The 15,677-nt window shown below is 61.4% G+C and overlaps 5 protein-coding genes across 5 annotated transcripts; 4 read left to right on the top strand and 1 right to left on the bottom strand.

The window, feature by feature from the left end:
- Positions 1 to 502: 502 nt before the first annotated feature.
- Positions 503 to 2,125, top strand: Q8F55_007612 (uncharacterized protein; the record flags this gene model as incomplete). The annotated part of the gene is made up of 1 exon (XM_069356035.1): positions 503 to 2,125. The coding sequence occupies one exon, from the start codon at positions 503 to 505 to the stop codon at positions 2,123 to 2,125; it is 1,623 nt and encodes a 540-aa protein (XP_069205876.1).
- Positions 2,126 to 7,012: 4,887 nt separating this feature from the next.
- Positions 7,013 to 8,500, top strand: Q8F55_007611 (uncharacterized protein; the record flags this gene model as incomplete). Its single annotated transcript, XM_069356034.1, has 4 exons — positions 7,013 to 7,446; positions 7,496 to 7,600; positions 7,652 to 7,759; positions 7,813 to 8,500. 4 exons carry the CDS (start codon positions 7,013 to 7,015, stop codon positions 8,498 to 8,500), a joined length of 1,335 nt encoding a protein of 444 aa, XP_069205875.1.
- A 3,124-nt stretch (positions 8,501 to 11,624) lies between these two features.
- Positions 11,625 to 13,221, top strand: Q8F55_007610 (uncharacterized protein; the record flags this gene model as incomplete). Its single annotated transcript, XM_069356033.1, has 3 exons — positions 11,625 to 12,160; positions 12,423 to 12,635; positions 12,687 to 13,221. The coding sequence occupies 3 exons, from the start codon at positions 11,625 to 11,627 to the stop codon at positions 13,219 to 13,221; spliced, it is 1,284 nt and encodes a 427-aa protein (XP_069205874.1).
- A 202-nt stretch (positions 13,222 to 13,423) lies between these two features.
- Positions 13,424 to 14,685, top strand: Q8F55_007609 (uncharacterized protein; the record flags this gene model as incomplete). Its single annotated transcript, XM_069356032.1, has 2 exons — positions 13,424 to 14,322; positions 14,361 to 14,685. 2 exons carry the CDS (start codon positions 13,424 to 13,426, stop codon positions 14,683 to 14,685), a joined length of 1,224 nt encoding a protein of 407 aa, XP_069205873.1.
- Positions 14,686 to 15,068: 383 nt separating this feature from the next.
- Positions 15,069 to 15,578, bottom strand: Q8F55_007608 (uncharacterized protein; the record flags this gene model as incomplete). The annotated part of the gene is made up of 3 exons (XM_069356031.1): positions 15,069 to 15,225; positions 15,259 to 15,367; positions 15,407 to 15,578. The coding sequence occupies 3 exons, from the start codon at positions 15,576 to 15,578 to the stop codon at positions 15,069 to 15,071; spliced, it is 438 nt and encodes a 145-aa protein (XP_069205872.1).
- Between the last annotated feature and the right edge of the window lie 99 nt (positions 15,579 to 15,677).

The following is a 15,677-nucleotide window of genomic DNA, read 5'->3' as shown; positions in this document are numbered from 1 at the left end:
GGAGGTTGGCTGATGTACGCGCTGTCGTCTGGCGTAGGACTTCTGATAATCGTTGCCACTGGGCGAGCTCTGTTTGAACTCTGCATGCGCCACGGCTGCCTCCAAGAGCCACGCACGTGCGTGCTGCAGGCTGTGTACGCTGTGTCTCACTTGTGACGTCGGAGCTCACGCCGTTTTGCAGTATGGCAGTCCCAAAATGCTGGCAAGGGGTCGTGGCGGTTTCCTGATTTCTCTCTGGGGACTTGCCTCTGACCTCATGCCTCCGACGTGGCCAACGAAACTGAACGCGCAACGCGCTTTCCCTGCAGCCTTTGTACCTCACCAAACAACGCGACCAGCATGCATCAGGATGGCTAAGTGGGGGGTACACAATGAGGCGGAACCTGGTGGGGTGCGACGTGGCATCCCCCCCCCTCCCACCCCTCCCGCCGCCCGCTGCGCGCTGCACTCTTCTCATTACCATCCACTCACCTCTGTTGTTCTCTATCGATAAACCACCATCATGTTCTTTGAGAGTCTTAAAAGCCTCAAGAGCTACACGCGCAAGTCCCGCCAGCCTGTCAGCCAGCCGGTGTCGTCCATGACGATAACCGAGGACGATCTTGTCTATCTGACTTGTGTTGGCGCCGACTTCTCGCGCCTGACCCCAGACTTCTTCGGGTGGGATGGAATGCTTCGCGCTTCGCGCAAGCACGAAATCCCGCTCCTGAGCGAGCCCGCTGCAGTTCCAGCGGGGGGCTCTGCTGAGGAAGTGCAAGGTCGACAACTTGTTGTGGCGGACGGCGAAGGCCCCCCTTTACTGGTGGGGGCGACGCTGGATGATGCTGCCACCCCGGCGCGCAATGAACGGTACCTGGTGATTGGAGCGGATGGCGCGCGCAGGACATTTGCCGTCCTTGGCACTGTACCTAACGCTGCCCCTCCTTCCACTGGAAGCCCGGAGCGCGCCGCCGACCCCCGGTTGGTGGATTCTGGCGGTGGGTTGGAGCAGGAGAGTGACATGTTCGACGTCCACCTCGGCGACGAGGGGGACGTCAGTGTCAGCACCAAGGTGATCCCAGCGCTTGCGCCTGGTGGCAAGAGCGCGGAGATTCGCTACTCGCCGACACCCTCCCGCAAGTTGGGTGAAGGTGGGTACGGCATGGTTTACTCGGGAACCGTGGTCCGCGATGGCAAGAGCAAGTCGGAAGTTCCGGCCGCCATCAAGGAAATCCCCTGGGACGACAGCGACGAAGACCACCCCGAGCCTTGCGCGTCCTTCGCCAAGGAGGTCGAAATGACCCGCAGAGTCAAGCGCCCGAACGTGGTGAGCCCCATGGCTTGGGTCGAAGACTGCCGTAACGGCAGCGAAAAGTCCGTCATTGCCTACGAGCTTGCTCATGGCGACATGACGGCCCTCCAGGCTGCGGCTCACAAGCGCAACGGAGGTTGGAGAGAGAGCGAGTCCTACCTGGAGCCAATTGTGGTGCTGAGGATGCTGGTTCAGATCCTCGGCGCCTTGGTCAAGGTTCACGCTGCGGGCATTCTCCACCGCGACATCAAGCCCCACAACATTCTCTTGACGGGAGAGCGTGGCCGGGAGAGGTTTCTCCTGGCGGACTTTGGGTTGGCCGAACTGCTCGAGCAGGACGGTGAGCTTCTCAACGACGGGTACAGCGGCACCCAGTACTTCCGCCCCCCCGAGGTCACCAACAACCTGATCACCCACGTTGGTCCCGACTTCGACATCTTCTCCCTCGGTGCCACGGCTTACAACCTGCTTCTCGGGGTCGGCGTCTCGCCGATCTGGGTCCACGAGAACGGGCACGAGTACGTGAAGCACGATCTCTTCGAGGCGCGCGGCTTGGCGAGGGTTTCCCAGCGTACGCTGGACCTCCTCAAGCTGATGCTCGCGGAGGATCGGGAGGAACGCCCCTCGGCCAAGGAGGCACTCAACCTCGCGCGTAAGGCGTTGAAGGATGAGGAGGCCCTTGCCAAGGTCGTCAAGGACCCCTTCGTTCAGAAGAAGGCTGAGACGAGCCAGGGCTCACGCCCTGGTGGCTGGTCGCGCTTCGTGCGCAAGATGTTCGGCGGTGGTGCCGCTCCCCAGCGTGCAAACATCGGCCTGGGCAGCCGTGTTTGGTAAATCGCAAGTCGTCAACCCACCCCACTTTCGCGGCGCCTGCGCCACCCTTTTTCATTTTGCTCTTTTCTTTGGCCTCGGCCCCTATGTACCCTCCCCCTTATACCCCCCCCCTCCTCGTGTCGCGCTGATACTCGCAGAGTCGTCGTCGCCGCCGCGTCCCGCGCCGAGTCCCCGAGCTTCGCGTCGAGCCCCGCGCCGAGTCCCGCGCCGAGTCCCCCGTCGCGTCCCCCGGAGAGCCCCGTGCCCCCTCCCCCGTCGAGCTCGCCGCGTCCCCCGTTGCGCGCCATTCCCACCACGTCCGCCTCCCGCTGAGGTCGCGTCCCGCCACGTTCCCTTCCTCCGCTCCGCCTTGCGCCGCCTCCGCCGGTCCTCCTCCTCCATCGTCCTCGTCGTCGACGCCGCTTCCTCATCGGTCGCCCTACTCGCCATCGCTTGCCATGCCGTCGCGTGCCTTGCTCGCCGTCGTGCTCCTCTCGCAGTCGTGTCCCTTGTTCGCCATCTCCTCGCTCGGCTTGCGTCCCCCGCTCGCGCGTCAAGTCCCTCGCCACCCGCGTGTCCCTCACCGTCGCGCCCCTCGTTCACCGTCGCGCTTCTCGCTCGCTCGTCGCGTCCCTCGCCCCTCAAGATACCCCCTACACGCAATACCCTCTCTCAAGATACCCACTCCACAAAGTACCCGCTCATTAAGAAACCCACACATCAAGATACCCCAGTCGCGAGCACCACCTGTCGCAAGTCAAAGTCAACTTGCTTCCCTGTTTCTCCAATCATTCAAAACCCACCTCCGCCAGCAATCACGTTTCCGACACTTGGCGGGCTCCACAAACCAGTAAGTCCATGCCTCACCCCACTTCTGCATCGCTCACACTCGTCAGTTACTGCCTCCAGCCTGCCCCTCTGCTCAAACCCCTGCGCCGGCTCAGCCTCGCGCCGTCTCCGTCGTCTCCAGCCGCCTCGTTGCCCAGTTGTAAGTGTTTTATCCACGCCGCAAGGAGTCGCTGACCGGGCCAGCCGTCCGTAGAATCAATCACGTCCATAGTCGCTCGCACCTAAAAAAAAACAAAACCACGAAAGAAAAGAAGCCCAATCGTATCAATGAAAAAAGAAACGCAACCAAACAAACGAAGAACGAAGACCAGTCAACAACCAAGCCAACAACAATAACATCAACACACGAAGACCCTCATCCAACGATCAAGCATATCATTACCCAAACACAACACCAACCACGCCCATGAGAAGCACCTCCCTCCTCCTCCCTGCCTGGTAAGTTCCATCCAACCGCATGTGCGATGCTTACCAAGTAGGCACACACACACAAACACATTGCCCGCAGAAGACCAAACACACGCGAGTCTAGTCAATTCAACGCTGCCCAATCGTCCACCGGCGCGCTGCTCGAGGCCTCGTGAGTTTTGCCCATAACCCGTCCTGCATGACTGACCAAGGCAGCACACCATGGACACAACCTCGCAGAGTCCGAGCCCACCCCACTACTACCCAAAACCCGCCGAAAGCACGTCTGCATCCGCGACCAAACACAACACAAGAAGTCACACGTCCCATCCACTCGTCAATCCCATTTCATCTTAAGTGCGCTGGACGCCCCAACATCACAACATCATCTCGAATGTTCGTACAGCCCATGTTTCACTCAGCTGACAAACAGGGCTTCAATCAAAACACGCACACGAGCCTTCAATCCCCACCACATCTCACGACAACACAAGCACAAGTCGATCCATCTCTGACGTTAGAATCTAGAAGGTGAGCAAACGACATCGTGAGCCCCCCCTCACAAGAAGCCAAAGCATCAGCTCGTTTCCGCGTCGCAAGGGCATACCCATCTCAAAAACAGCGATCACCGCCAGAGCAAACAGCGCACACACACGAAGACGCAACCTAGATGTGAAACACACGTGCAACCACACGTCACACCACACAACAACGAAGAACCCAAGATCAATGCACATGTCTCGACGACCAAGCGCAGCCCAAGAGCCCAATCGAAAACACACGCACCACACCACACCACACCGCACCACACCACACCGCACCGCACCGCACCGCACCGCACGACACCACACCACACCAAACGACCCCACACCACACCACTGTCGGAGCCAGCCACAAAAGCACACGCCAGGGTTACCCATTCACACCACATCATGCTTGCTTAAAGCCATTGCCCACAGGCCGTCACCCACTGCTCGCTGCCATTGCCCGCGTTGATGTTGTCATAGTAGACAAGGATGAAATGTAAACAGAGTAAAGATACATGCCTGAATGGTACCCAGACACTGATCTGTGCTCGTGTCAACTGATAGTCGGTGTTGGTACTCGCCAAGGATAGGAGCGTAGCCCATCATGGTCAACTCTGGCCGCCCATACCACCGGTTGGTTGCACAAAATACACAGCCGCACAGGAGCCAATCCCATCCCAACAGCTTGAACAAGCTTGAGCAGTGGACTCGATGCATCGGAGAAGGTGGCCGAGCAGAGCGGTCGCGCAGGATGTTGGCATGAATGAAACCAGGTAGGGAAGCCTCCTCGCTGAACCAGGAGAGGCATCTAGCTCTCGCTCGGCCTGGAGGTACGGCGTGTCCAGGACCGTGGATGGGCACAGATCTCTCACCTGCGCATCACGACCGCAGCGCATCACGACCACACCTCATCACGACTGCAGCCGGTTGTGTTGAACCAACTGACGCGCGTAGCCGCGCGTCTCTGCATGTCTACCGCCCACCGCAATCACCGGGCTACCAAGGCCATCGCCCACCGTATGCACCGCGCCCGGTGAGGCCCACCGCCCACCTAACCCGGCCCATCGGGCACACAGAGGCATCGACCAGATTGATTCCGAGGCAAGCCAGTGTTTAGACCCACGCGAGCCCACCGCGAGCGGGATTGTTTAGACCCAGCCGACCTGCCCCAGCACAAATGACATTAAATGACTCCGAAATAAACAGCCCAGCCCACCGCCAGATGATGTAAGCACCGTGGCGCGAGCAGCCGGCCATAAGCCACCAGGCCAGGATTCAGACATGGCCGCGTGTTGGACCCGTTAACACGCCTGGGTAGCTCCGCGTTTAACAGCGGGGGTTCGACGCGCGGCCGTAGATACGTTGTAGAGTGATTATGCATTTTGTTTTTGACTTGGTGCTGGGCCGCGGATGGCGGGGAGGGAGGTGGGCCAGCATGCGGCGACACCACCACTACATAATTTTATGCACCACCTCGAAGACACGGCGCGCTCGTAGACCGCAGAAAACTCGCCCCAGGGGGGGACAGACACCAGGCGAGGAGGTGGGATCCATCTCTGATGCGCATGGATGCATGGCGCCCAGATCACCGGCATGCGCGCGAGTCTCGAGTCAGCTTCCCCAGGCCTCCCGAACCGAAGCAAACCATGACATCGCCCGCCTGACGTCAGACGGCGTGGCAAGCAACAGCGGCCATAAGCCAACCACCCTGACTCGAGACATCGCCGCGTGTTGAACCCGTTAGTAGCACGCCTGGGTAGCGCCGACGTCGCTTGACGTCCCGGGTTCGACACGCGGCATTGTAGTATATACAGTGTGAGATGCATTTTGCTTTTAGGAACTCGCTGTGGTGGGAGGGGTGGTCAAACGGCCGAGAGGGTGGGCGAAACTCACTAGTCACCACGCATGCATACATGCCCACAACCCGCGCCCACCTCCTATGCATACTATGCCAGCACTCCCCGTCCAGTCCCGAGCTTGCTTGATGCATTTGCGGCGTGGATGCAGGTGTCGACCGGCGCCAGGACTCTGACGTAAGGACCGTGGCACGCGCAGTAACCGTGTCCAGCGATCTGACGTCAGCGCAGTGGCGCGCGCAGCGGCAGCCATAAGCCACCCGGCCAGGATTCAGACATGGCCGCGTGTTAGACCCGTTAACACGCCTGGGTAGCTCCGCGTTGTTTGACAGCGTGGGTTCGACGCGCGGCCATGTTGTAGTAGATATTTGAGATGCATTTTGTTTTTGGCAGCGAGTCGGGGTGGGCAGCGTGCGCTAGGTGGTGGGCCGGATGCGAGAAAGGTAGCAACTAACCCGCAAGCGTGCATTGCACACACTGCGCCCACGCACTATGCATGTTATGCACACAGTCCTAGTCCATTCCCGACGCTAGTTGATGCATATGGTGGATGGATGCTGGCGGCGACGAGTGGGGTGACGGCCGGTGGGCGCACCAGACTGCATCGCTGGAGGGTCATCACAGCAGTGTCGATTATGATACGCGTCCATCAGCGCTCCCAGCGATCAATCCACCGTCTGTGCGCGGCGTGCCACTCTCGTCCACAAGTCCCCATGCACAGACCTCCTCGCGGCACTGCGCTTCTGCCGTGCTGGGGGACTCCCACCGCGTGTCCACCGGCTCTACAGGTCCGGACGGGTCCCACTCAGTCTTGCCGCCCTACCTGGAGGCCGTAACAACGTCACATCGCGTGGGCGATGCGGCGTGGGTTCAGCGTGGCGAAGTGACACGGCGCGGCGACACGTAATTCCGGCTGGCTGCGTCCTACGGTGACGGCCAGGTCAAACTTGTGCCGGCCAGACGGCCGGCTTACCAGCCGGCGCGTCAACCTGCGGCCGGTTTCGCCACACCCCCCGGCGATATCACTCCCCACGACGTCTTACATCAGCGTGGTGCGAGCATTTCGACCAGCCACACCCCGGTGCTGGCCAATGACAGGCCGCAAATCGCATTCCCACCGCTGGGCGGCCTGGGAGGGGGTCTGGAGGGGGGTCTGGCACCCCCCCGCGAGTGATTTTCTTTTCCCCCCGCCCGCAACTCTTTTCTCCTTTCCCCAGCACACCACCAATCCTCCCCCTACCGAAACCCCCCCAAGTGCTACCCAAAAAATGTTCCCCCTCCTCCCCCTCATCTACTTCGCCCTCTCTTCCCTCCGTGTCGCCCTTACCCCGGCCGACGAGCTCGTGATCCAGCAGCAGCTCGTCGTCCGCGACTCGGTCCTCTCTCTCTCGGAGCTCGGAAACATGATCCTCACCGAGCTCCTCCTCCGTCTCCCCTCTCTCTCGCTCGCTTCAACTGTCACGCCTTACGACTTCGTCCTGACGCTGCACCGCCTCACCATGGATTTGGGAGTGTGGCCGCAGAGGACGGCGAACAACGACTTTTTGAAGCGATTGCGTCAAGCCCGTCGACTCGGTTACAAATACGTGTCAACGCCGCTTGGTCCCCTGGCGCTTCTCGAGGTCCTGCACATCGGTGATCAGGCCGTGTGCAACCTCGGTTTGCTCCGTCTTGGAGTTGCTGTTCACGAGGTCATTGTCAAGTGAGTCACATTTTTCACCTACTCGTTGATCGCGGCTAACAGATAACAGGAGCACCATTGACTTGCCTCTGTTCAACAACGAGGTGCGCGCCCTCAGCATGCTTAAGCATGAGCGCATCCTCCCCCTCCTCTTTGCTGGAAACTCCGGTGGACGGTAAGTCTGACTGATTTTTGGCCGAGTTGCATCCACTGACACTTTGCCCAGCGGTTACATCGTCACCGAGCCTATGGTGGCGCCTCTCACTAGGCTCATCAATGGGCTCAACCCGGAGTTCCACTTTGACAAGCTCAGCGGCGCTCTTCGCGTCTTTAGGTAAGTGTTGTGGCGCACTAGCCTTACCTTACCGCCACTGACGTGTTTTTCAGGGATATCCTGAAAGGCATCCAGCACATACACCGCAACGGATGGCTGCACCGTAACCTCACCCCGTGCAACATCCTTGTGACCAAGTTTGACCGTGTTGTGCTGGCCGACTTCGCCCATGCCCTCAGGATTACCCCGGGTACCACGCTCTTTGTCGACCCATTGGCCTCTCACTTCGTGCCTTCGCCATCGTACACCTCGCCCGAGTCCATTACGGGCGAATGGTCTACCGCCAGCGACGTCTACTCTGCCTGCGCCATCCTCTACAAGATCATCACTGGTTCTGCCCCAGTTCCAGAGGAGTTTGGCGACGACATGTACATTCCGGCAGCTTTCGCTGAGGCGTTTTGGTCGAAGCACTCTTGGCCCGACATCCAGATGCTCCAGGACATGCTCATTGCCGGCCTCGCTCTCGACCCCTCGCATCGCCCGACCCCCTCTCAGCTCATTGAGAAGGTCAACAAGATCATGATCAACGGCGAGGGATCGGACCACGACCGCGACGACATCATTGACGACTACGATGTCATTGAGCGGGACGAGGCCCCAAAGCACTGGATTGGGTACCCGGACGCAGAGCGCGAGGCCAAGGTCTTCAAGCCCTCGATCAAGAACCGCGCGCGCGCCAAGATCGGCAAGGCTGCTCAGGGCCTCAAGTCGGTCAAGGCTGTCTTCCGCCGCCATGGTTAAAGGGTTTTTGGATCAAGGCTGCTGGGCGCTGACGGTCGTTGAAGAACTTGTCTTGTGAGTTGAGGACAGGTGCTACACACTCTCACTTTTCCCAGATGTTCCTGCAGATATTACTGCTTCCCGTTGTCGACACATTGATCGTGAGTTGAGGGCCGGTGCTGCACACTCTCACTTCTCTCAGTTGTTCTTGCAGGCCATGCTCGTCGTCGCCGTCGATGTTGCTACTGTGAGTTGAGGACAGGTACTACACACTCTCACTTTCCATTAGCTCTTGTCGTCTGGGCCTACTCCACAACAACTCATCTCGCCGCGCGACTGTAAGTCAAGGACAGATGCTTCACACTCTCACTTCCCCAAGTCGTCTGGTCATAGTCCGGTCCCATCCCTCCTCGCGACATTCGAAGGACTTCATCGTGAGTTAAGAGCAGATACTGCACGCCCTCACGACCCCCAGCCGTCCCGCAGTCATCTAAACCCGCTCGTCGCCATTGAACTGTGAGTCAAGGACAGATGCTCCACTCTCTCACTTGTCGCCGCTGTCATTCGGTCGTTGGGCTCCAATCGCCGCAGCTGACGGATATCATCGTAAGTCACGGGCAACCGTCACACTCTCACGCCTCGCAGTTGTCGCGTCGTCTCGCCTCGCTCGTCGCGGTCGGCAGAGGATTGACTGTGAGTTGAGGACAAGCTACTACGCACTCTCACTTGCCGCAGACGCCGTGCAGTCGCTGGGCCCACACCTCGCTGTGGATGAGGGAGAAAAGTGTGAGTTGAGGACAGATGCTTCGCACTCTCACGACTCGCAGCATAGCTTGCGACCGTCCGTCTTCATAGCCCTCCTCCTCCCTCCCTCCCCACTCCCTCTCACACAAACACGCGCTCGCGCAGAAAAGAAACTTCGGTTCTTTTGGGGTGGCCTCGATGGGTGACGCGGATCCCGTCTAGGAGGCTGCACTTTGGGCGCCTCGCATCTGCTCTGTGCAATCGTCAGACGTGGTATGTGTAACTTGCGACCCCTGGAGCCGGGGTCCGAGTCGCTCACTGAGGTTGCTCTTTTCTTGGGTTCTCCGCCTACGGAGTTTTTTTTTTTTTTTAACCTACAAAGGTTTTTTTTTCCTCTCTCCTCTATGCATCGTTTCTGGTCAAATCACTTGGAGGACTCGGGCTCCACCACTGACGCTCGCCATCACTGACCCCTTGGTCGCCACCACTACTACCACGGCCGCCGTCACCACCACCCTCCAGGTCCACCCTCTACCTCCACCTCCAATACATCCATCACCGTCACCGCCACCGCCACCACCACCACCATCACCCCCGCCCATCACTATTCGGCGCCACCGACACGCCCACCACCGTCACCGCCACTGCATCCATCGCCGAGACCACACCGACGCCGGCCATCTCGGCACTATCGGCACTGTTCATACCGACGACACACATCCACGCCGCTGCCTGCTGGGCTGTGCTCGTGCATAGCTGTGCCGCTTAATACTTACCGTGCCTGCACGCCTGCGACTGGCTGTAGCCCACGCCGACGCAGCATGACATCCACCTTCGCGTCCGCTGCAAACGCTCCAGGCGGTAGCGCTCGGCGGCGACAGAGAGTGTCGGTCGGTTACGCTTCACCGTACGCCGAGGGAAGACGGGGGCGGGCGGCAAACGGTGTGGTGGCTCAGGGTTCGAGGGCCAGCCCCGCCGCCGCCGCCTGGCTGGTGTCAATACTGGCGCCGGGTGGATGGAGGACAGGGACGGCACTCGGGCAACCCAGCCAGCCTCGAGCGCTGGGTCCCAGAAAAGCCCCCGCCGTGGGCGTCGAAAAGTCAGTCGCGGTCGGACTGGCACACTGGCGACCGGTACGGCACCCCAGCCCTCCGCGCCTCCACCTGCCGGGCGTAGGGCCCTGTCCACCTGCGCAAGGTGTTGCGTCTCACACGGAACGCGCACGCGCGCCGACGCGTCGACTCTCCCACCCGCCCGCTCACATCGGCTTCTTGGCTAGACCTGCCGCGTAGGTTTAGCTCTGGCTCGACGTGAAACGGCTGCCGCACCCGCCGGCGGTACTGAGCGGAGCACTAGTGTGCCTAGGACACAAGGTCAATTGTGCTAGCGACGCGGCTGCGGACGTTTCACCGACGCTTTCGCGCTCTGCGACGTGGGACGCGGGGGCACCGCGCGCTCTGTAGCTCGTCCTTGTCCAGTGTGTATGCATGCGCAGTGTGGCCCCGGGAAACAAGGTTTTGGGTGTGGTCGCTGTGTGCTGGTGGAGAAGGCGGTGAGGGGAGGAATGTGGGGTAGGACACGTGGGTAAATGGGGGGCCGAACAAGTTTGGATGGCTGCCGGCCCCGCGCCCCGCCCCCGCGCCCAGCGTCACCCCGCACACCGTGCCTTCCTTTGTGGGCAAATGACGCACAACGGCGACGGCGACGGTGAGGAATGTGCTGCCCAGCCTTCATCGCAACAAAGCAACAGCGACAGCAACAACGAGCAACAACAATGTCTTGACCGACACGACAACTTCCCACTCGCCTTCAACTCTGCTCGTTACAGCCGCGACGTACACACACTGGCCGGCAGGGACGGCACCCCACGTCTGTGCAACACCCGATCCGATGCCCCGCTCGACGATACAATCAACATTGGCCTAGCGCTTTTAGCTTCCTCACACTTCCCTTGCACTGTATTGTTTCGACCCGACACCTACACCTACACACAGGGCAGGCTCGACTCCTCTCCGACAAGTACCACCGCTCAGTGTCAAGACGGCAGCCGCCGCCGCGCGAGAGCTAGCTCGAGGCGCCAGACGCGACAACGTAAGTCCAAGGAACAGCCAACGCTCGCGACTGCGCTGACGGCAGTGCCCAACTCAACCTTGCCCCATTCGCAGTCGTGACGCGCCGCATGTTTGCTCGCTAGTCGACCTCGCAATAGAGATATAAAGAGGCCATGGCCTCGACCTGAGACGCACCAAGCTCATCACGTAGACTGCAGACCACAACGTGAGTTGCCCGACGGCACCCACGCTGATCTCTCCCAGCCGTCTGCGAGCACACAGTGCCTCCCTCCTCGTCCTTGTCCGGCTTGAAGCCTCCCACGCTCTCTACCACATCACACTCCTTCACCATGCGCGCCGCCCTCTTCCTCTCCCTCGCCCTCCTCGCGCGCGCGGCGTCGCCGGGCGAGAAAGACCCCGGCTCGCCGACCTCATCCCCCAACGACGCTGCCGCCAATGGCAACGGCAACGGCGCCGGCAACGCTCAAGGTGCTGGTGTCGGCGGCGCCAGCACTGCCGCAGTCACGGCCACCGGGCCCGCTGGCGCGAACGCTACCGCCGCAGCCGACGCTCCGTGCAAGTTCTGCACTGTCCCAGAAGGGTACACCGCCGAGTCCATCCCCGCCCCGCTCCACATCGAGGACCAGTTCTCGCCTCGCTGGCGGAAGGCGCACAAGAAGGCCGCAGCGTACCTCCAGGGGTGGAGCGTCGACGACAAGGTCGGCCTCGTCACCGGCGCCGGCTGGATGATCGGCCAGTGCGTCGGCAACATCCTGCCCAACCCCAGCAAGAACTTCTCCGGCCTCTGCCTTGAGGACTCGCCCTTGGGTGTTCGATTCGCCGACTACGTTAGCGCCTTCCCCGCCGCCATCAACGTTGCTGCTACGTGAGTGCTCTCCTTGGTTGCTGGGCTGGGTCGCTAGGTTGCGTCGGCCTAGCCGGCACCTCTGCCCAGCTCACCATGCCCCACCTCGTTCATCTCGCCCGTGTGCCGGGCATCACAAGCCACTCCTGCTGGGCTTGGGGACCATCATGATCTCCATGGCGACGTCCGTCGTCGCCACTCATGCCAGCCCTGGATATCTCATTTGCCGCGCCGCCTGGGGCGCCTCCCTCCACCACCGCGAACACAACGCTGACACGCCCAGGTTCGACAAAGACCTCATGTACGAACGTGGCAAGGCCATGGGAGACGAGTTCCGCGGCAAAGGCGTTCACGTCGCGCTGGGCCCAATGACCAACATGGGCCGTGTCGCCGCTGGCGGCAGGAACTGGGAAGGCTTCGGCGCAGACCCGTACCTCTCAGGCTGGGGAACGTACCAGACCGTCCTCGGCCTCCAAGACGCCCAAGTGCAGGCAACGTGAGTGACTTGGCGTCGCAATCACCGTCGACGGCCTTCTGACACTCGCAGTGTCAAGCACTACATCGGCAACGAGCAAGAGCACGCGCGTACCACCTCGTCGTCCAACATCGACGACCGCACCATGCGCGAGATCTACTCTCACCCGTTCCTCCGTGCCGTCCAGGCCGACGTCGCATCCGTCATGTGCTCGTACAACCTTGTCAACGGCTCTTGGGGCTGCCAGAACGAGAAGACCCTCAACGGTATTCTCAAGACTGACTTTGGCTTTGCGGGCTACGTCATGTCCGACTGGGATGCCACCCACTCGGGCGTCCACGCTGTCAACAGCGGCCTCGACATGGACATGCCCGGCGACATCGGCTTCTCGGGTGGGGCGAAACGCTACTGGGGCGCAAACCTTGTCGAGGCGGTCAAGAATGGCAGCGTGCCCGCCGATCGTCTCGATGACATGGCCCAGCGTGTGCTTGCGTCGTGGTTCCTCGTCGGCCAGGACAAGGACTACCCCGAGACCAACTTTGACGCTTGGCATGTTGGCGGACCAAACAACAGCCACGTCGATGTCCAGGAGGACCACTACAAGTAAGCAGTGGGCCCAGCAAGCAGCGCTGACAAGCAGGGTGATCCGCAAGATCGGTGCCGCGTCCACGGTCCTCCTCAAGAACGTCGGCGGCGCTTTGCCCCTCCGCAAGCCTCGCAACCTTGCTCTCATCGGGTCTGATCTCGGCCCTTCGCCTCTCGGTCCCAACGGCTTCCCAGACCGCGGTGGTAACCTCGGCACCCTTGCGATGGGCTGGGGCTCTGGTACCGTCAACTACCCTTACCTCGTCGACCCCCTCCAAGCCATCCAGCCTCGGGCTCGCCAGGACCGCACATCTGTCAACTGGTTCTTCAAGGACTGGGATCTCACCGGGGCCAAGGCAGCGGCAGCGAACAGCGAGGTCGTCATTGTTGGCATCAACTCGGACTCTGGTGAGCAGTACATCACTGTGGACGGCAACATGGGCGACCGCAACAACCTCACGGCTTGGCACAACGGCGAAGAGCTCGTCAAGGCTGTCGCATCGGTCAACAACAACACCATCGTCGTCGTCCACTCGGTCGGCCCCAACATCATTGAGGGCTGGATCGACAACCCCAACGTTACGGGCGTTCTCTGGGCTGGCCTGCCCGGCCAAGAGTCAGGCAACTCGCTTGTCGACATCCTCTACGGCGACTACAACCCCTCGGCACGCCTGCCCTACACTATCGCCCGCAACCGCTCCGACTACGGTGTTGACGTCGACTACATTACCACCGGCGATGAGACCAACATCAACTACACCGACGGCCTCTACATTGACTACCGACACTTCCTCGAGAAGGGCATCAAGCCCCGCTTCCCCTTCGGCTACGGCGGCAGCTACACCACGTTCTCGTATGCCAACATTGCGGTGTCACCCATCGGCGGCAAGGACAAGCGCGATGGTGGCAACGTGACCGAGGGTGGTTCCAGCACCGCTGACCCCGCGCCCCCTGGCGGTGCTGGAGGCAAGGGCGGTGACGGCGGTAAGGGGGGCGATGGCGGTGCTGGCGGTGAGGGTGGTGCCGGCGGCAAGGGAGGAGACGGCGGCAAGGGAGGCGACGGTGGTAAGGGAGGTGAGGGCGGCAAGCCAAAGTCTCCTGTCGGCTCCTTCCTTGACAAAGAGTGAGTCGAGCCTAGCAGCTACATGCTGACCGCCCCAGACTCCAGCGCCCCCGCTGGCGCATCACCGCCGAGATCACCAACAACGGCACGGTGTACGGCTGCGAAGTGCCGCAGCTCTACCTCGCGTTCCCCAAGGACTCTGGCGAGCCTCCTCGCGTCCTGCGCGACTTTGCCCGCGTCACGCTGGACGTCGGCGCGACCGAGGCGGTCGAGTTCAAGCTGTCCAACTACGACGTGTCGATCTGGGACGTCGTGACTCAGAAGTGGACCATCCCGAAGGGGACGTTCAAGGCGATCGTTGCGCGCGACTCGTTTGACGAGGGCGGCGTGGAGACGGACTTTAACCCGTCCAGCAGCTCCTAGGCGTGCGTCCCCACGACAGCGGTGCCGACGCTGGCGCCGCTGGCCACCTTCAACGGCCACCTTCAACAACACACACACAAGCTTCTTGTAACCCCTGTGCTATCCCACTGATAGACCATAGCGTACGGACACTTTAGAGCCCGAACCGAACACTGCTGGACACTGTCTGCATTATAGGTTGTCTTGTAACCTGTGACAGTATGGAGACGACGTGGCGTTAGGGTGTGCGCGTGGGCTGGGCGTGTGGGGGCGAGGTGGGCTCGCATGTGGGTCGATGCGGGATGAGCGCTGAGCCGAGTGTCGGGGTCGGAGACGCGGTGGACTGGGCGCTGGGGTGAGTGGGCGTGGGGCGTGGTCGGGAGGTGCTCCGGAGCAGCGGCGGCCTACTCGTCGTCGCTGTCCTCGTCCGAGTCGGACTCGTCGACGATAACGTGCCGGCGATTAGGGTTCTCCGGCAGCGGTTCGTCGTCGCTATCATCGGCCACAGCGGGCTCGGCAGCCGGCGCGCTCGTGCTCTCAACAACGTCGAAAACAGCCGGCCTAGAGTCAGCCCGATCCTAAGCAACGACGCACCACTCCCCGGCCCGGCGCCAAGCCTTAATCTCGTCCCCCTGCACGACGTGCACGATCTCCCCGGCGACCCGGCCCGCAGCGGCATACAGCTGGACGATGGCGAACGAGCCTGTGCGTGAGCGTTAATCGAGGGGAGGGAAGAGCCCACCCCTAGCGGCGTACGCCGTCCGCCGGACGCGCGCCGGCATCTCGACGAGCCGCTCGGCGCCGGCCGTGTCGGTGCACGTGAAGTTGCCTGAGCCCTGCGGCGGGCCGAGGCGGACTAGCCTGTGGTCGTCTGGCAGGGTGGAGGGGTAGTAGGACTGGGGCTTGGGCGCCATGGTGAGGTGGGGGGAGGGTGAGTGGACGAAAATTCGGGTTGAGTGACGAGGTGGAGGTGGGTGTGTGGTTTGTTTTGGCCATCGACTCCCCCGCCCAAC

This window comes from Vanrija albida, assembly GCF_041260175.1.
Source record: "Vanrija albida strain AlHP1 chromosome Unknown contig_6, whole genome shotgun sequence".
In the NCBI taxonomy this organism is placed as follows: Eukaryota; Fungi; Basidiomycota; class Tremellomycetes; order Trichosporonales; family Trichosporonaceae; genus Vanrija; species Vanrija albida.
Note: the sequence above shows the minus strand (reverse complement) of the source record. Positions and strands in the feature narration are given on the sequence as shown.